At 56.4% G+C, this 20446-nt stretch overlaps 1 protein-coding gene across 5 annotated transcripts in view; it reads left to right on the top strand.

Moving 5' to 3' along the window:
- The window catches only part of TMEM175 (transmembrane protein 175), a 30031-nt gene that overhangs the window by 8101 nt on the left and 1484 nt on the right, over window positions 1–20446 (top strand). For 2 of the 5 annotated variants that reach the window (XM_030801316.1, XM_030801315.1), the window contains exons 2-10: window positions 7322–7505; window positions 7721–7759; window positions 10369–10466; window positions 11030–11081; window positions 11506–11541; window positions 12211–12294; window positions 12926–13090; window positions 18586–18664; window positions 18936–19071. In XM_030801316.1, coding sequence (XP_030657176.1) covers window positions 7353–7505; window positions 7721–7759; window positions 10369–10466; window positions 11030–11081; window positions 11506–11541; window positions 12211–12294; window positions 12926–13090; window positions 18586–18664; window positions 18936–19071 — 842 coding nt within the window. In that variant the 5' untranslated portion in view covers window positions 7322–7352. Of the gene's footprint in view, window positions 1–7321; window positions 7506–7720; window positions 8215–10368; window positions 10467–11029; window positions 11082–11505; window positions 11542–11602; window positions 12005–12210; window positions 12295–12925; window positions 13091–18585; window positions 18665–18935; window positions 19072–20446 lie in introns of those variants that run through there. The other 3 variants (XM_030801317.1, XM_030801318.1, XM_030801319.1) reach the window with 3 other exon arrangements.

Raw genomic sequence — 20446 nt, 5'->3', positions numbered from 1 at the left:
CGGGTCGATCAGCTGAGGTCTGGAGTTTGAGACCAGCCTGGCCAACATAATGAAGCCCCTCCTTTACTAAAAATACAAAATTAGCTGGGTGTGGTGGCATACGCCTGTAATCCCAGCTACTCAGGAGGCTGAGACAGGAGAATCACTTGAACCTGGGATTGGAGGTTGCAGTGAGCCGAGATTGCACCATTGCACTCCAGCCTGGGCAACAAGAGTAAAACTCAATCTCAAAAAAAAAAAAAAAAAAAAAAAAAAAAAAGCAGTAGTTGCTAGGGGTTCAGGAAGAAAGAGGGAGGGTGGAACACCAGAGATTTTTAGGTTGTTTAAACTATTCTGTGTGATACTGTTTTGGTGAAAACAAGTCATTTTACGTTTGTCAGAACGCGTAAAATACAGCACAGCGTGAAGCCTAATGTAAACTATGGACTTAGGTTAATTGTAATGTGTGAATATTTGCTTGTCAATTGTGCCGAATGTGCCAGACTAATATAAGATGTTAATAATAGAAGGGAGGCCAGACACGGTGGCTCCCGCCTATAATCCCAGCATTTTGGAAGACCGAGGTGGGTGGATCACGAGATCAGGAGTTCAAGATCAGCCTGACCAACATGGTGAAACCCCGTCTTTACTAAAAATACAAAAATTAGCCGGGCGTGGTGGCGTGTGCCTGCAATCCCAGCTACTCGGGAGGCTAAGGCAGGAGAATCGCTTGAACCCAGGAGTTGGAGGTTGCAGTGAGCCGAGATTGTGCCATTGCACTCCAGCCTGGGTAGCAAGAGTGAAACTCTGTGTCAAAAAAAACCCAAAAAACAAAAAAGTTCTGTACTTTTTGCTCAATTTTTCTTTTTCTTTTTTTTTCTTGAAATGGAGTCTCTCTCTGTCACTCAGGCTGCAGTGCAGTGGCGTAATCTCAGCTCACGGCAGCATCTGCCTCCCTGGTTCAAGCAATACTCCTGCCTCAAACTCCCGAGTAGCTGGGATTACAGACGCGTACCACACCCAGCTAATTTTTGTATTTTTAGTAGAGGTGGGGTTTCATGTTGGCCAGACTGGTCTTGAACTCCTGACGTCAGGTGATCCACCCACCTTGGCCTCCCAAAGTACTGGGATTACAGGAGTGAGCCACCGTGCCTGGCCTCTGCTAGGTTTTTCTATAAACCTAAAACGGCTTAAAGAAAAAATCAATTTTGGCCAGGCGTGGTGGCTCATGCCTATAATCCCAGCTACTTGGGAGGCCAAGGCAGGAGAATTGCTTGAGCCCAGCCTGGGCCACATAGACCCCGTGTCTTTATAAAAAAAGGAAAAAAAAAGAATATTTTGTCAAACCCAATGTCATGAAATGATTTTCTCCAGCATCATCTTCTAAGAGTTTTATAGTTTTAACTCTTACATTTACATCATTGATCCATTTCGAGTTAATTTTTGTATATGTATTAGGTTGAGTCCAAATTCATTCTTTTTTTTTTTTTTTTTTTTTGAGATAGAGTCTTGCTCTATCGCCAGGCTGGAGTGCAGTGGTGCGATATCGGCTCACTGCAAGCTCCACCTCCCGGGTTCAAGCGATTCTCCTGCCTCAGCCTCCCGAGTAGCTGGGACTACAGGCACGCGCAACCACGCTCAGCTAATTTTTGTATTTTTAGTAGAGACAAGGTTTCACCATGTTAACCAGGATGGTCTCGATCTCCTGACCTTGTGATCAGCCCACCTCGGCCTCCCAAAGTGCTGGGATTACGGGCATGAGCCACCATGCCCGGCCGAATTCATTCTTTTGCATGTGGATATTCAGTTGTCCCAACACCATTTGTGAAAAAGCCTTTTCTTTTCCCATTGAGTGGTCTCGGCATCCTTGTCAAAATCAGTTAACCATAAATGTAGGGGTTTATTTCTGAATTATATTCCAGTGGTCTGTGTCTATGCTGTCTTGACTACTGTAGCTTTGTACTAAATTTTGAAATCAGGAAGTGGGAGTGCTCCCAATTTTGTTCTTTTTCAATATTATTTTGGCTGTTAAGATTCCTTGAATTTTCTTTCTTTTTTTTTTCTTTTTGAGACAGAGTCTCACTCTGTCACCCAAGATGGAGTACAGTGGTGCAATCTCAGCTCACCGCAACCTCCGCCTCCCAGGTTCAAGCGATTCTCTTGCTTCAGCCTCCTGAGTAGCTGGGACTACAGGCACACACCACCACGTCCACCTAATTTTTGTATTTTTAGTGAGGATGGGGTTTTGCCATGCTGGCCAGGCTGGTCTCGAACCCCTCACCTCAGGTGATCCGCCCACCTCTGCCTCCCAAAGTGCTGGGATTACAGGTGTGAGCCACTGCGCCCAGCCAAAATTCAGAACTTCTGTTCTCCTAAAGACTGGTAAGAGAGTGAAAGACAAGCCACAGACTGCAAGGAAATATTTCCAAATTACACATTTTGCAGGGTTTTTAACTAGAGTATAAAGAACTCTCAAAACTCAGTGACATTACAAACAACTCAGTAAACAAGCAAAGATTCTAAGACACTTCACTGTGAAAGCTGTACAGATGACAGATGCCTAATTAGTCAGTAGAGAAATAGCAAATTAAAACCACAATGAGACACCCCTACACGAGTATTAGAATGACTAAAATAAATTAATTGAATTATTGATTTTTATTATTACTATTTTTTTCCTAGACAGAGTCTTACTCTGTCACCCAGGCTGGAGTGCAGTGGCATGATCTCGGCTCACCGCAACCTCCACTTTCTGGGATCAAGCAATTCTCCTGCCTCAGCCTCCCAAGTAGCTGGGATTACAGGTGCCCACCACCATGCCTGGCTATTTTTCGTGTGTGTTTTTAGTAGAGATCAGGTTTCACCATGTTGGCCAGGCTGGTCTCGAACTCCTGACCTCAAGTGATCTGCCCGCCTCGGCCTCCCAAAGTGCTGGGATTACAGGCGTGAGCCACCGCACCCGGCTAAATTATTTTTCTAAGCTGTGCCAAACTGAGTACCAGAGGAGATGAGCAAGTGCAGGTCTCATGCCTGGTGGGAATGCAGATGGTGCAGCTGCCTCAGCAAATCGTCCAGCGGTTTCTCAGGAAGGAAACATGTCCTTATGATACGACCTGGCAAAACCACTCCAAGGCATTTACCCAAAAGTCATGAAAACATGTTTACACAAACGCCTGTGTGCAAATGTTTACATATAGTGGCTTTATGCATCATTGTGCAAAATGAAACAATACACACGTTGTTCAGCTGCTGAGTGGATCCACAAACTGAGGTGTGTCCATGCCGTGAAATCACCACACAGCAATCAAAGAAGTGTGTTCCTGATATTCCCAGCACCACAGATGAGTCTCGAAAGAAGCTAGAATGAAAACCTCTGGAGGGTGTGATTCCGTTTATACCACATTCTAAAAAAGGCACAATTGGCTGGGCGCAGTGGCTCATGCCTGTAATCCCAGCATTTCAGGAGGCCAAGGTAGGTGGATCACCTGAGGTCAGGAGTTCAAGACCAGCCTGGTAATCATGGTGAAACCCTGTCTGTACTAAAAATACAAAAATTAGCCAGGCGTGGTGGTGGGTGCCTGTAATCCCAGCTGCTTGGGAGGCTGAGGCACAAGAATTGCTTGAACCCAGGAGGCAGAGGTTGCAGTGAGCTGTGATCATGACGCTGCAGTCCAGCCTGGGTGACAGAGCAAGACTGTCTCAAAAAAATAATTAACTAAATAAATGAGGCAAAATTACAGTGACAGAAAACAGATCAGTGGTTGCTGGAGCTTTGGGGTTGAGGAAGCTTGAACACGAAGATGCTGTTTGGGGATAGAACAGTTTGCTGGATTGTGGCCAGCTGTGGTTACGTGCCTGGGTGCATTCTAGATGAGAAATAACCTGGGCATGGAGCAGAAGCCCTCCACCTGCTCCCCGCCTCTCCCTGTCTGGGTCACTGCAGCGCTGTCTGGAAGTTGGCGAACATTGTTCTTATTTATGGTTTTCATTTCTTACCGTGTGTGTATAATTAAGATAGATGGTTGTTTTATGTGTCCATTGTTTACATAAATGGTATAATAGTATGTTTTTGCAACTTGATTTTTTTGTCTTAACATTTTGTTTTATAGTTTTATACTCGTAAATCTGTTTTAACTTTCTGATAGTTTACCTCATAGTTTAATGATTTGTCCCTTACTAGTCAGAATGTGTTTTAGTTTTATTGTTAAAACACACCGGGCTGACTGCGGTGGCTCTCGCCTGTAATCCAAGCACTTTGGGAGGCTGAGGCAAGGAGACTGCTTGAGCCCAGGACTTCAAGACCAGCCTGGGCAACATGATGAAACCCCTCTCTCTATGAAAAATACAAAAAATTAGCCAGATGTGGTGGTGCACGCCTGTAGTCCCAGCAACACAGGAGGCTGAGGTGGGAGGATCACTTGAGCCTAGGAGGTCGAGGCTGCAGTGAGCCGTGATTACGCCACTGCCCTCCAGCGTGGGCAACAGACCGAGACCCTGTCTCAAAAAGGAAAAGAGAAAAACCGCGTGTTGCCTCAGTGCAGACCCTAGGCAGCCTGTCATGGCAGTCCCAGTGAGACTGCCTGGAATGGACCCTTGGAGGGTGTGGCACTGCACCTTATTAACCGTTGCTAAACTGTCGCTGAAACACACGTGTCCGTTTACATTCCTGCCTCGGTTTCTGTTTCCCCAGGTCCCCGCCGTCTCTGTCTCACTCCCCACGGTTCATTCCTGCCTTGGTTTCTGTTTCCCCAGGTCCCCGCCATCTCTGTCTCACTCCCCACCGTTCATTCCTGCTTTGGTTTCTGTTTCCCCAGGTCCCTGCCGTCTCTGTCTCCTCACTCCCCACGGTTCATTCCTGCCTTGGTTTCTGTTTCCCCAGGTCCCTGCCGTCTCTGTCTCCTCACTCCCCGCTGTTTGTTGCTGCCTCAGCTTCTGTTTTCCCTGCGTCTTTACCGTCCTGTCATCTCACTCCCCGCTGTCTGTCCCCACCGTTCATTCCAGCCTCAGTTTCTGTTTTCCCCAGGTCCCTGCCCTCCTGTCGCCTCACGCCCACCACCCCGGCTGGGCTGGCCTCTCGCGGTTTCATTTGCACCTCCCCGATCTCCCTGATTGCTAGTGAAGTGGAATGACTTGTGTGTTTGTTTTTCCAGGCTGGAAACCGGTGAGCCTCTGCCCATTCTCTGGGGTGGACTCTCCTTGTTTTTGTGCGTCTCGCCTTGGTGTAAGCAGCCTACAGCTCATCCCTCTTCCCGCGGACCCTCTAGCTGGCCACATATCTCAGTCTCCTGATGCCCTTGGCCAAGTAAACAGCACCCCCTTTGGAGTGAAACCTGGGGGCCCTGGCTTGTCACCTCCTGCTGGTGCTGAAGGGCTCTCCGCATACCCTTGTGAAGAGGTGGAGAGCCTGGCCTGTCCTGCCCCCAGCTGCTCCTCTCCTCCTTCCTGGGTGCCACTCCCTCAGACCACCCCCACATTTCCAAGTAGCACAGAAATTACTTCTGTTTCTAACACAGCTCAATCCGAGGTACCTGTGAAGGCTGCATCTCCAGCCTGACTTCTTCCATCCCCACAGCTCGCCTGCCCTGAGACAGCCTCCAGTGCTTCTGTGTCCCAGGAAATAAGCCTAAGCAAGCACTCACCGTCCCTCAAGAGTGTGCCCTGACCCACCTTCCTCACCACGGTGGCATCAGGGCCAGGTGGGCTCCCCCTTCTCCGTCACCCCCAACTGCAGCCCCCAATACTCTTTTTTTTTTTTTTTTTTTTGAGACGGAGTCTCGCTCTGTCACCCAGGCTGGAGTGCAGTGGCGCAATCTCGGCTCACTGCAAGCTCCGCCTCCCGGGTTCACGCCATTCTCCTGCCTCAGCCTCTCCGAGTAGCTGGGACTACAGGCGCCCACCACCACGCCCGGCTAATTTTTTGTATTTTTAGTAGAGACGGGGTTTCACCGTGGTCTCGATCTCCTGACCTCGTGATCCGCCCGCCTCAGCCTCCCAAAGTGCTGGGATTACAAGCGTGAGCCACCGCGCCCGGCCAAAGCCCCCAATACTCTTAGGAGCTGCTTTCCCACATGCTCTGTGTCTCCTGGGATGCCAGACCTCCGTCACCCCTCTCCTAGGTCATAGCAGCCCTTCTGACTGGCGTCCTTGACACACTGCTGCCCTCTTCCCTGCTCCAGGGGCGCCTGGCTGCAGGTGGGGCTCAGCCAACATGGAGCTCTCTGGCCACATCCTATGTTTGGGGAACTCATCTCAGTGTGCCCAGCCTCCACCTCGGGTGCAGGGTGAAATCCGTAGTGCCTGGTTGGCACAAGGCTGCCCAGCACTGTGCAGCATGGCGCCTGCAGCCATTCGTCAGTTCTGTCTCCGTGAGGCGCTGGGGTCTCTTCTGTCCAGAGTACTCTCCACCTGGCATCTTGTTCATCTTCCCAGACACATGTCTGATATTAAAAATGCCTGGGGAGTGCTGTGCTGAGCCACAGCTGTGGCGTGTGCCGAGTGCGCCCAGCCCAGGCTCCCACAGGCAGACTGGAGTGCCTGCCCTGGTGCTAACTGGCTACATATGAAGGGCCTCGGTTTCCCCAAAGGTCACCAAGGGAGAGCGCGGCCCCTGTAGGAAACAGCCCCAGGCACGCGTGCACAGGCGCCAAGACGGAGGGAGAGCACGGCCCCTGTAGGAGACAGACAGCCCCAGGCACGCGTGCACGGGCGCCGAGACCGAGGGAGAGCGCGGCCCCTGTAGGAAACAGCCCCAGGCACGCGTGCACAGGCGCCAAGACGGAGGGAGAGCACGGCCCCTGTAGGAGACAGACAGCCCCAGGCACGCATGCACGTGTGCTGCGTCTCAGCATGCACGGGTGCTGAGACCGAGGGAGAGCGCGGCCCCTGTGGGAGACAGACAGCCCCAGGCACGCGTGCACGGGCGCCGAGACCGAGGGAGAGCGCGGCCCCTGTGGGAGACAGACAGCCCCAGGCACGCGTGTACGGTCGAGGGCCCCGCAGGGTGCTGTGTTCCTCTTCCACATTTAGGTCGGCCGTGGGGTCTGTGATCTCTGTGCCTTTCCTTGTCTCTCCCATTTCCTGAGGTGAAACTGAGGCCCAGTTCACCCAGATCAGTGTTCACCAGTAACAGGGCCGGGCGTGGCATCTGTTGTTGGCCTCTGAGCCTGGAGGCCGGAAATTTGAGGGGCACCTGGGAGAGGACAGAGCAGCGTGGACCCTTCCCCTGCTTGGTGGCGGCCAAGCCCCCCCCATACCAATCCCTGTCCCTGCACCAGGGCTGAGGCTGCATGGCTGACCCCCAGGAGCGCCCCACAGGCACACTCAGACCTGCCTTTCCTCCCAGGCTCCTGTAACCGCCAGGCAGCGGCCCCGCCATGTCCCAACCCCGGACCCCAGAGCAGGCACTGGACGCGCCGGGGGACTGCCCCCCAGGCAGGAGAGACGAGGACGCTGGGGAGGGGATCCAGTGCTCCCAACGCATGCTCAGCTTCAGCGACGCCCTGCTGTCCATCATCGCCACCGTCATGGTCTGTACGGGGCCCCTGCTTCAGCCTGCCCCACCCCAAGCCCCTCAAGGCACTGCCCAGCCCACCTCAGACCTGTCTAGGTCTTGCTGGCATCCTTGGGTCCCCCAGCTCCTCAGGCAGCTTAGGGGGGCCCAGCACTGCCCTCGAGTCCCCAGTATTGCCACACCCAGTCCAACAAGCGTCTCTTGCTTCCTTCTGTCTCTTTGCCCCCTCAGATCCTGCCTGTGACCCACACGGAGATCTCCCCAGAACAGGTAATGGGGCAGGCTGTGCTCTGCGTGGCATGGCCCTGAGAAGACACAGGGTCCTTAAGGCCCGACCTGGCGCAGGGAGCTGACCCTGCACGCCTGGAAGCTTCTGAGGCTTAGGAGGCAGAGGCGGGAGGCAGGGGCCTCCTTGGAAAGGGAGGGAGCCAGCAAGTCCTGCTCAGCCTGTGCTCACCCGGGCAGAGGTCCTGGACTCCTGGGAGGGTGGGAGACTGGGCTCCTAGGGCTCTGTTTCCGAGTTCAGTGGACAAAGGCAGCACCCTGGAAGTGAGCCAGAGGACAGGTTGGAAGAGGAAGGTTCCGGGCCTGCCCTAAGGACAGAAGTTTCCTCTGTGGATGGCAGCTGCCCCAGCAGGCCCCTTCCGTAGCTGCTCTGAGTAAACAGGGCCAGCGCCCGTCTCCACAGGGACACTCCCACCCCGGCTGCTCCCGCAGGCCCGGAGGTGAGCGGGAAAGGGTTTACGAGCAGAGTTTCTGCTTACAGCCACCTTGACTGTTTCTGAGCTAAAGAGCAACACAGCATCTTAGAAGGGGATTGACTGGAGGGCGTCTGGGGCGCACACCTGCCTGGCTCTGTGTCCTCGTGACAGGGTCGTGCGGCCCAAGCCTCATGGGTGCGCAAGGAGCCCTTCCTGGGCCAGTACTGAGGTCGGGGCTCCAGTCCTGACTCGTGAGCTGAGCCTGGGGGATGCTGAGAAGTCACGGGAGCTGCTTAGAGTTTGGCTTTCTCAGCTGTGCGAAGGGGATGACGAGACTTTTCGTAGGGTTTTCTTTTTTTTTTTTTTTTTTTTTTTTTTTGAGACGGATTCTCGCTCTTTCACCCAGGCTGGAGTGCAGTGGCGCGATCTCGGCTCACTGCAGGCTCCCCCACCCGGGGTTCACGCCATTCTCCTGCCTCAGCCTCCCGCGTAGCTGGGACTACAGGCGCCCGCCACCTCGCCCGGCTAGTTTTTTTGTATTTTTAGTAGAGACGGGGTTTCACCGTGTTAGCCAGGATGGTCTCGATCTCCTGACCTCGTGATCCGCCCGCCTCGGCCTCCCAAAGTGCTGGGATTACAGGCGTGAGCCACCGCGCCCGGCCGAGACTTTTCGTAGGGTTTTCATGAGAAGTAGGAATGCGGGTGGAGCCTGGCCCAGTCTGCAGGGAGACCCTGGACACCGGCAGGCAGCAAGCAGCACAGGCACTGGGACCCCAGAGCCGCTCCCGCCCTCCCTAGGGGGGCAGCTGCTCAGGAAAGCTGCGCCCCCGCCGAGGCCCATGGGGTGGGCTTGGCCAAATGCAGTCGTGAGGTACTGGCCTTGGCTGTCCCTTTCAGAACGGGGTTGCTGAGGTACGGCCACATCCACCTGCGATGCCCATGCCAGAGGGCGCATGACAATGAAGGGCCCAGGTGGTTGGAAATAAAAACCTGTGAACCAAAACCTGCTCTGACTTCCCTGCAGCCAGGGCACCTTTCTAGGACTGTGGTGTTGAGTGCCCTGTCTTTTCTCTGTTGTCCTAACCGGGTCACAGGGAGGGTCTGAGTCTCAGAAAGTCCTGGAGAGTCAAAAGCTCATTCAGAGAACACATTTATGGGAAGAGGGAAAGGCCTGACGTGTGTCCCAGGGAAGGCGCCAGAACAGTGGACACCTCCTTGTGAGGAGAGGGGACTCCTGGGGCTGTGCTCACTCTGATGAAAAATAAAAGACGGTCGTAACTTTGAAGACCCATGATTCGAAAAGCTAGATGGGCTCAAGAAGTGACTGAAACACTAAGTTATTGCCTGCAAGTAAAGAACCAAGGGAGACGGTAAAGTGCCCAGTGTTCTGTTGGGAGCATTCGTGGAGAGAGCGTGAAAACCCTCCCACGGCTGGAGGGCGAGGGCCTTGCATCGAGTATGGTGCGGTCCCCAGCACCTCCACCCTGACCGCAGCCCCCAGGCCCCCAGCACCTCCACCCTGACCGCAGCCCCCAGGGCAGGCCACCTGCGGGGTCCCTGGCAGCTTCCACAGAGACCCTTTACCGTGGCTGCTTTGGAATTGCTTACCTAGGCAGTGCCAGGTGTGACCCTTCTGTGCTGTCAACCTGTGTGTCCTTCCGAAGTCCACATGCCGGACGTCTCACAGGGATGGCGTTGAGGAAGAGCCTTTCGGTGGTGACCCGGTTATGATGGCAGAGCCTCATGAATGACATTTGTGACCTGGTGCTTTTGCCCTCCTGTCCCCTCCCACATGCGGACACCAAGAGGGTACCATCCCCGAGGCGGAGTCCTCAGCAGACACCGAGCCCCTTAAGAGCTGCCCCCCAAGTGGGAACACAGCCCATAGAACACTCCAGAGTACACCTGTGGGTGTGGGCGTGGATCAGCGCCCTGGAGAAGGAGTGGGGGCTGCAGGTGCCAGGGGAGACAGACCAGCTGGAGATGGAGGCTGGACCCAGAACAGGGCACCCAGGGTCCTCTGGGGAGGCCAGGACTCTCCCAGGTGCCTCACAGGGCCCACCTGAGGGTCTCGCCCTGCCCTGGACCGAGACCAGCCCCCCTTCACGGTGCTGTCTCGACTGCCATTCGGGACACTCATGTCACCTGGGCTCTGACAGCAGTGCTCTTGTATTCCAGCAGTTCGACAGAAGTGTACAGAGGCTTCTGGCAACACGGATCGCCGTCTACCTGATGACCTTTCTCATCGTGACAGTGGCCTGGGCGGCACACACAAGGTGGGGGCCTGGGCGCTTCCAGCGGTCCATAGCTGCTCTCAGGGTTCCCTTACCACGCACCACTTCACGCACGGGTCCACAGGGGTGGGGGACAGCAGGCTGCTCCTCCCACCCTCATCCACATGGGGTTGGCAGGACTTACCCCAGCCCCAGGGCCTGGAGCAGTGCAGACGGTGCGGTAGGCGGAGGCGCGGGCGGTGCAGATGGTGCAGGGTGTGGACGGTGCGGTAGGCGGAGGCGCGGATGGTGTGGATGGTGCAGGGTGTGGACGGTGCGGTAGGCGGAGGCGCGGGCGGTGCGGATGGTGCAGGGTGTGGACGGTGCGGTAGGCGGAGGCGCGGATGGTGTGGATGGTGCAGGGTGTGGACGGGGGCAGGGTGCTTTCTAGGGAACTTCATTTCCTTCGTGTTTTCCAAGCCCCGTGCACTAGGTAGTAGTTTATATTTGGTTAACAGTGACGTTTCTTCATGATGTTTTAACCAGAAGATGCTGGAGAGCGTATGTATGCATTTAATGTTACTAGAACTGCATTTTATTGTCTATCTTTTTCTTAAATGGTTTAGGTTGTTCCAAGTTGTTGGGAAAACAGACGACACACTTGCCCTGCTCAACCTGGTGAGTATTTTCCTGCCCTTTTCTGGGGAGTGACTTTGGTTTGTAATCTGACTCTCAGGGAAGAGGGGAAGGGAGCAGCTGGCCTCTCTCGTGACCTCCAGGGAGCCTCGGAGCCTGAAATCTGTCCACACCTGGGAGCTCCTTGAATGATCTTTCCCTCCCCATGGGTCGCCAGCCTGTATCTCCTCCCAGACACAGCCAGGGTGTGGGGGACCACGGGGCGCTGGGCTGGGCACAGGTGTGGGGGACAGAGAGGATGAGTGCCCCTATCTGGCCCTGCAGGGTCTGGGGGCTGGACTCACACTCGCTGGCCCACCCTTCTTGGGGAGGGCCCAGCCCTGTGCCTTCCCGGAGTGGGCTCTGTCCATCCCCCTGCCCTTCTCCCCAGGCCGCGTCATGGCTGTGATGCCCTCCCTCCCTCCAGGCCTGCATGATGACCATCACCTTCCTGCCTTACACGGTGAGCAACGCCAGGCCCCTGACACCCTGCGGCTTTGCTGGGCACCGCTGGATTTGACCTGTCCTCAAAAGCAGACCAGCTGGATGGCCCAGGGCCTGGGCCACACGGTTGTAGAGAAGAGAGAAGGTTCTGGGGAGAGAAGGTTCTGGGGAGAGCCAGCTGTCAGGGGCTGCCGGGGGCTTCTTTCAGGCTGGCGGGGAGGAGAGGCAGTGGCCTCGATGAGGGAGTCACTGGCACTCCCAGCTCCCACCTGGCCCTGAGCCCGCAGCCCCCTGCCCATCCCAGGCCTGTCCCTGGCGTGCAGCCCCTACAGCCTCCGACTACCCGCCCTGTACTACTCAGGCTGTGAAAGTGCCTCCAGATTCTGGCAGCGGCCGCGAGTCTGGGTGTGCGAGACTGTGTGCCACAAGGAACTGGGGTCTGGGGAATTCCATATGAATCGGATGACATTCTGGCTTTAAAGGTCTGAGACATTTGGTGGAGTTGGTTGGGGTGGGGGCAGTTTGGACACATGCCCCCCAGCACCCAGCTGGCCCCATCCTGTGATGGCCCCACCGCATCTCCCAGTGTCCCGTGGAGTGGGGAGGCTCACCGTGGCCCAGTTCCAGGCTCTGGGGCCCTGGAGCCTGTTAACCTAGGATTTGGGGGGGGTTGGTTTTGTTTTAACAGTTTTCCTTAATGGTGACCTTCCCTGATGTACCTCTGGGCATCTTCTTGTTCTGTGTGTGTGTGATCGCCATCGGGGTCGTGCAGGTAGGGGGCCTGGGGGCCTGCACTGTGTGTGTGTGTGTGTGTGTGTGTGTGTGTGTGTGTGTGTGTGTGTTCACCATCAGCGCTCTTGGGGCCGGGGGTCCTGTGCTGTGGGTATGTGTGTGTGATCGATCGCCATCAGGTCACGCAGGTAGGGTTCCCGGGGCCACCTGCACACATAGGATGTGGCATGCCCAGAGCCCCCCTGCTTTCTGACCAGAGACTGGGAAGAGTGGGCCCTGACACCCCCCACATGCGGCCCCAGAGCCAGCAGGGGCTCCTGTTCTCTCTCCACCTCAGCCCCTGTGCCCAAAGTGTCCCAGGTACAAGCCCACCTCTACCTGCCAGGTCCCCCCACCCACCCCGAGACCCCTGCGTGTGCACCATGCAGCCCGGGGGTTGACCCCCACCCCGAGACCCCTGCGTGTGCACCATGCAGCCCGGGGGTTGACCCCCACCCCGAGACCCCTGCGTGTGCACCATGCAGCCCGGGGGTTGACCCCCACCCCGAGACCCCTGCGTGTGCACCATGCAGCCCGGGGGTTGACCCCCACCCCGAGACCCCTGCATGCGTGCCATGCAGCCCGGGGGTTGACTCTCGGGGCCGGTGTCCTGCAGCTTGCTTTTCCCACAGGCACTCATTGTGGGGTACGCATTCCACTTCCCGCACCTGCTGAGCCTGCAGATCCAGCGCTCTGCTCACAGGGCTCTGTACCGACGACATGTCCTGGGCATCGTCCTCCAAGGCCCAGCCCTGTGCTTTGCAGCCGCCATCTTCTCTCTCTTCTTTGTCCCCTTGGTGAGTGCTGGGACAGCCCCTGGGGCCCAGGCAGGAATGGGGTCCACCATGGGAGCGATGTCCCCACTGAGCCACAAACATGGGGGTGGGGGCAGAGCCACAGACAGGTAGGGGTCCCACCGAGGGTCTTGTGTGTGAGGCCCAGGGCTGCAGTGAGTGGCACCAGGGAGGGAGGCCTGTTCCACCTGAGGCCCCGAGACCCAGCCGGTCGAGGACAGAGACGGACACTCATCGAAGGAAGGGGCAGCTGAGTGTCCTTCTCAGAGAAGCTTCACGACGACGATGACGAGAAACAGAGACACCCGGAGTCCAGGGGTGCACTCGTTTTCTTGTTTTGTTTTTTGTTTATTGAGGCAAGATCTCACTTTGTCACCCAGGCTGGACGGCAGTGGTGCGATCTTGGCTCACCACAGCCTCAACTTCCCGGGCTCAAGCGATTCTCTCACCTCAGCCTCCCAAGTAGCTGGGACTACAGGTGTGCACCACCACACCTGGATAGTTTTGGTATTTTTTGTGGAGACAAGGTCTTGCTATATTGTCCAGGTTAGTCTGGAATGCCTGGACTAAAGTGATCCTCCCACCTCGGCCTCCCAAAGTGCTGGATTACAGTGTGAGCCACCACACCGGCCTTTATTTTCTTTTTTTCTTTTTTTTTCTTGAGACAGAGTTTTGCTGCCAGGCTGGAGTGCAGTGGCGCAATCTCGGCTCATTGCAACCTCTGCCTCCCAGGTTCAAGCAATTCTCCTGCCTCAGCCTCCCGAGTAGCCAGGATTACAGGTACCTGCCACCAGCCCCGGCTAAGTTTTGTATTTTTAGTAGACACGGGGTTTCACCATGTTGGCCAGGCTGGTCTCGAACTCCTGACCTCGTGATCCACCCACCTCAGCCTCCCAAAGTGCTGGGATTACAGGTGTGAGCCACTGCGCCCAGCCTGTTTTCTTTTGGATAAGGAATCTATACAAAACTGTGTCAGGACAGTAAACATCAAACAGTGTTTGGAGGAGGAGCCCCTGGGGATAAGACCAGCATCTGCTCATGGGGACATCAGCTGTTGGTGCTTGGAGAATGTGAGCCACCAGGGAGGGGGAGAAGGCAACCAAAGAAAGTTCCAGAACCCAGAATGGAGCCTGGGAAAGTAGAGAAGGCAGAGCTGAGGACCCAGCTGTTGGCAGCAGAAGCCAGGTCTGCCGGGGCCACCGCGTGCATCCGGGCAGCAGTGCCAGGGGCGGGGCCAGCGGAGAGCAGGGCCTCCTAGCAGCCCTCACGCAGGTAAAAGACAACTGGGAGCCTCTTAGCCCAAAGACCAAGGTCTGCTCACTTGTGTTTTTTTAAGCCAACGGCTAATTTTAATAGGATACGACCATCATTCTAGTAATGCAGCCATCATCCAGGAACAGAGAGAAACCGCAGCCATTTCAGAGGTGCTTTCAGTAGCAACTTTATTTGCGGCGGCTGGACCAGCTTGAGCACCTTTGAAGTAAATTGAATTTTTAAACCCAGAGCACCATAAGAATTGTGGAGAAATGAATGGTTGTTATTTTAAATGTTTAGTAAACATTTCAGAAGAATCCCAAGTTTAAGATAGACGACAGCCAGGTGGCAGTGGCGCACCTGTAGTCCCAGCTACTTCGGAGGCTGACGCGGGAGGACCGCGGGAGCCGGGAAGTTCTGGGCTGTAGTTCTGGGCTATGCCAGTCAGATTTCCGCACTAAGTTTGGCATCAATATGGTGATTCTGGGAGCAGAGAACCACCTGGCTGCATAAGGAGTGGGGAGCCAGCCCAGGTTGGAAGCAGGGCAGGTCAAAACTCCTGTGCTGATCAGTAGAGGGATTGTGCCTGTGAATAGCCACCGTACTCCAGCCTGGGCAACACAGCAAGACTCAGTCTCTAAAGAAACAAAACAAAACAAAAAAACATCTCCAGTGAGGGCCTGGTGCTGCTGCCTCACTCACTAGAGGCCTGGGCAGGCTGTCTCCTCCACCAGGAGGGGCTCGAGCTGGGGAGCTGAGCAGGGCAGGCTCCAGAGTGTTAGAGGCCCACAGGCCAGGCATAGCCGAGCCCAGGGGAGCGCCAGGCTACAGTTGGGGGTGGCCTGTGAGCCCCAGGGGCCGTGGCTGCTGCACTGCTTGGCTCTTAGACTGGATGCATTTGATGCTTGTGAAACAGGAAGGGGGAGAAGCCAGGGAGGATGGTGTGGGGCAGGCCAGAGGCTAGGGACTTCCTCAAGGAGGGTGGGCCACCCACAGGCACCGGCAGGAGGGGTGGATGTCCTCAACCGCAGCCTCTGTGAGGTCAGAACAGGGGCAGGGGCTCTGGGCAGAAGGCAGGTGGGCTGAACGCTGGGCAGAGGTGGGCGGGTGGGTGGCCAGCACAGTGGGCAGGGGTAAGGGGTAGCAGGTCTGGCGCAGTCCTGGTTTCAGAGGTGGGACAGCCGCTTCTGGTAGTGGCCGAGTGACAGGAGGCAGGCAGGCTGGTTGATGAGGTCAGGACCCAGGCTAGGGGGTAGCCGTCGTGTGGAGGACACAGACAGACAGCACCCATGGCTGGGATTGGGCAGGGCGGCCACACCTGCCACAGGGCCCGGATGTGGGCCTGGAGGGGCTGAGGGCAGGCGAGTGGCTGGCAAGCCTGAGGGCCTGAGGCTGAGCTGGGGCCAGGCCTGAAGGCTGAGAATCGCAGGACAGCCCAGCCCAGCTGCCCATGAGCAGGCGCGGCGTTGAGGAGGGTGAGCAGCCTGCAGTGACCATGCCCTCCCCTCCTGCAGCTGGCCCAGGGAAGCCTGGATGGGAGGCAGACTCTAGGAAGGAGGGTCCCTGGGGTGGTGCTGGGAGGCCCAAGCTGTCAGCAGTTCCAGGACTCCAGAGGGAGGAGCCAGGCCACAGAAGCCACCTTGCCCTCCGTGGCTCTGACAGGGCAACAGCCCATCCTCAGCCTTCGGTGCTGCATCCTGGCTTCATCCTCCACAGCTGCAGGGTCTTCGCAAGGCCCCTCCACGTCTGCTGGTCCCTCTGCTCGCGCCCCCCACCTTGGGGCTTTCGCCCCATACTCGCCTCCTTCTATCCACACTGTCAGACCTCCCTGGCTGCAGCCCTGCAGCCCTCCACCCTTGCATGTCATTGGGACATGCAGGTGTCCTTGTGCCCCGCCCCGGCCCCTACCCAGACGCTGGGCTGTGTCCTCCAGGCCCAGCCTCTCACTGCCCTGGGCCAGGCCATCCCCACCTCCCCTGGATGACCTTGGCCACTAAGCCCTCCTGTTGTAACACATACCACATGGGTCCTGGGCTCTGCCCTGGGCCTCAGACATTCATGCCCTGCATCCTGTAGCGGCAGCTGCCACCACCTTCCCACCCTCACTGTGCATGGTCCCATCCTTCCCAGGCCCTCCCCAGCCCCACACAGCGAGCCCCTGTAGACCCCCCCGCCTGTCCCCAGGATGGGCTCCCTCCTCCCTAGTTTCCCTGCTCTTCCACAGCACTTCCCCCACCCCCTGACCCCATGGTGCTGGCTGCCTCCTGCTAAGACAACCTGCGCACACCCACCTGGCACCTGGAGGCACTTCCCTCATCGTGTGTCGGTTACTTGAAGCCTGAAAACTGGATCATGAATGTGTCTGGAATTGGTGTTGACATCTGTGGTGTTCTCACCCACGTGGTGAACTGGAGGTGGCCACAGTGCAGGACAGACGAGCGGGCAGGCGTCCATCCTCGCCAGCTGGGGCCACGTTATGGGGAAGGTGGGGAAGGAGGCAGGCAGCACCGCCCAGGCCAGGAGCCTCCTGCGAGGAGGTGGGGAAGTGCCACACCCAGGCCGCACGGGGAGGAAGGCCTGGGGCTGTCACGTGTGTGTTGGCTGCACTAGCCTGAGCACTTAAGCGGGACTGAGTGCGAAGACACAGGCCTCTGGTGACCAGGACACTCACATGGCCTGGTCCTCTGTGCTCCCTTTTTAAATTACGTTTGGTAAAATACACATATTTACCATTGTAACCGTCATGAAGTGTGCACTTGAGCGGCGTGGAGTACATTTGCATTGTGTGCAGACACCCCTTCTGTCCTGTTTTGAACCTGTCATCACCTCCAGTGCAAACCCAGCACCCAGGAGCCCTCACTCCCCATTCTGCCCCGCCCCAGTCCCTGGGAGCCAGATGCACTTTCTGTGTCTGTGAACTTGTGTGTTCTGGATTCTTCATATGCAGAGACTCACACAGTGTGTGGCCTTTTTGTGTCTGGCTTCTTAAACTTAACATTCTGTTGTCAAGATTCACCTGTGTTGTCGGCCGTGTCAGAACCGCGTTCCTTCTCTATGGCCCCAGAATAGTCCATTGTGAGTCTCCTGCCAGGTCATGTGGGCACACTCATCCATGGACAGGGATCTGGGCATGTGCGCCTCCAGCTGCCATGAGTGGTGCTGCTGTGAGCACTGCTGGACACGTGTAGCTGCTGTGAGTGGTCCTGCTGTGAGCACTGCTGGACACATGTAGCTGCCGTTGAGTGACACCACTGTGAGCATTGCTGGACACGTGTATCTGTTGTGAGTGACACTGCTGTGAGCACTGCTGGACATGTGTAGCTGCCGTGAGTGACACTGCTGTGAGCACTGCAGGACACGTGTAGCTGCCGTGAGTGGTGCTGCTGTGAGCATTGTCGCGAGTGGAGCCACTGTGGGCATTGCTGGAGTGATGCCTCTCTGAGCGTTGCTGGACACTTGTCTCTTCGGATCTGTCTCCTCAGGCTGTTGGTGTGTGTGCCTAGCAGTGAGTTTCTGGGTCATTTGGTGATTCTGTGTTTAATTTTTTAAGTTTAATTTTTTGAGGAACCACCAAACTTCCACAGCAGCTGCAGCATTTTATATTCCCACCAGCAGCACATGGCGGTTCCAGTTTCTCCACATCCTCATCAACACCTGCTGTTTTTCAGTTCTCTCCATCCTAGTGGATATGAAGAATCTCGTTGTGGTTTTGATCTGCGAGAGGTTGACCATTTGCGTGTTTCATCTGGAGCAATGTCTGTTCTCATCCTTTGCCCATTTTTAATTGGGTCGTCTTTTTATTGTTGAGTTGTAAGAATTTCAGATAGGGAGATAGACAATAAATTTTAAGACACGGTCTTGCTCTGTCACCCAGGCTGGAGTGCAGTGAGCTGGGTCACCGCTCACTGCAACTCCTACCTCCCAGGTTCAACAGGTACACAGTCACACCTGACTAATTTTTTATTTTTCGTAAACACACAGTCTTACTATGTTGCCCAGGCTGGTCTCGAACTCTTGGGCTCAAGCGATGCACCTGCCTCAGCCCCCAAAGTGCTGGGATTACAGGCATGAGCCACTGTGCTGGCTTAAGAACTCTTTACACTTTTTGGGTACTAGGCCCTATCATGATCTGCAAAGACCCTCCCTTCTGCCGCAGCCCCTGCTTTAGCACACAGCTTTGTGTGGATAAGGCCTGGCCTCGGCCCCCTGTGGAGGGCACTGACCTGTGGTTTGTCTCCCTGCAGTCTTACCTGCTGATGGTGGCTGTCATCCTCCTCCCCTACGTCAGCAAGGTCACCGGCTGGTGCAGAGACAGGCTCCTGGGTAGGTGATGACTGGGTGGGCTGGCCTGAGAGGCCTGCAGTCCGCCCACCTCCGTGTGGCTGCTCCACCCTGAGGGCTGTCCGAGGGCCGAGGCCCATGTGTGTGGTGGTGGCTGGGGCTCCCCCACTCCGCCCCTCGGGGCATCCGTGTCCTGTCTCCTCTCCTGGCCTGTACATTCCAGACCTCTTCAGGGATGAGGGCAGTGACAGCCATGTGGGCTCTGGCTCCACATAGGGGTTTGGCCAGCTCCACGCTCCTGGCATGTCCACAGGCCACAGGGATCCCTCGGCTCACCCAGTGGAAGTCTTCACCTTTGACCTCCACGAGCCACTCAGCAAGGAGCGGGTGGAAGCCTTCAGCGACGGAGTCTACGCCATCGTGGCCACACTTCTCATCCTGGACATCTGGTGAGGACCCCGAGTCACCTGCCCCAGCTATCAGGCGGCCAGTGTGTCTGAGTCCCTGGCGTCTCATCCTGGAAACCCCAGAAAGGCACAGGGGTCTTGGCTCCACCCTCCTCTGGATGCCTAGAGTTTTGTGTGAGGTCAGGGCAGCCCCCACTTCACGGAGGACAACCCTCCCAGCAGCCCCTCCCTTCCCAGCAGCTCCCACCCTTCCCAGTGGCCCCTCCCTTCCCAGTGGCTCCTCCCTTCCCAGCGGCCCCTCCCTTCCCAGAGGCTCCCACCCCAAGCGCGGACGGGGATGGGGTGCCAGGGCGAGGTCAGCACCAGCCGCCAACTGCCATCCTCACTCTTCTCAGAGGGGCTCAGCAGCCGTGGGTATCCCCCTACCCCAGGCCTCACCCCTGCCCCAACACCAGCCCCTCCTAGTCCCTAGTCCCTCCCATTCCCTCCTGCTTCCTCCCAGTCCCTGCCAGCCTTCCTGCTCCCTCCCAGTCTCCCCCATCGCCTCCCAGCCCCTCCAGCTCCTTTCGGCTGGCTGTTGCTTCCTTCCAGCGTCTGCTCCTCTGCTGCGTCATCTGCCTCTTCATCTGTTAGAGTGCTCATCTCATCTCAGTCGTCACGTTTTTGTGGTGTTTTTTTTTGTTTTTTTGTTTGTTTGTTTTTTTGAGATAGTCTTGCTCTGTTGCCCAGGCTGGAGTATAGTGGCTTGACCTCAGCTCACTGCAACCTCTGCCTCCCAGGTTCAAGCGATTCTCCTACCTCAGCCTCCCAAGTAGCTGGGATTACAGGCACGTGCCACCACGCCCAGCTAACTTTTTGTATTTTTAATAGAGATGGGGTTTCACCAAGTTGGCCAGGCTGGTCTTGAACTCCTGGCCTCAGATGATCTGCCCACCTCGGCCTCCCAAAGTGCTGGGATTACAGGTGTAAGCCACCGCGCCCGGCCATCGTAAGTTTGAATTTGCTTTTTTACATCTTCCATCCTTTTGGAGTGTCTTGTTCCCTGGTCATAGTTCAGCACTCTGACCACCTTGGGGTTAGACACTATGGTTTTATATTCTGTACTTGATATTCTCGAGTCCAAGTCTCCTGATGCTCTTCTCTGCTGTCGTGTGCATTTTTAAAAACGGGAAGCAAACGTTCGTTGGCACCTGATCTCTAAGGCCCAGGTGCCAGGGATGCTCCAGGGTGACGTGCCTGATTGTGCAGCCAGCTCGGCCCCCTTGGGAGGGACCTGCCGAGGAGACGCTGCAGCGTGGGGCTGGGACAGTGACCTCTCCTCCACCTGGAGCCATGGCTAGGAGAGCTGCCCCTCCCAGCAACTTCCTGCCCTTGCTGCCCCCCGTCTGTCTCCTGCCCCCACCCCCCACCCCTTGCC

Source organism: Nomascus leucogenys, chromosome 20, assembly GCF_006542625.1.
Source record: "Nomascus leucogenys isolate Asia chromosome 20, Asia_NLE_v1, whole genome shotgun sequence".
NCBI classification, from domain to species: domain Eukaryota; kingdom Metazoa; phylum Chordata; class Mammalia; order Primates; family Hylobatidae; genus Nomascus; species Nomascus leucogenys.
This window is presented reverse-complemented; position numbering and strand designations above follow the sequence as displayed.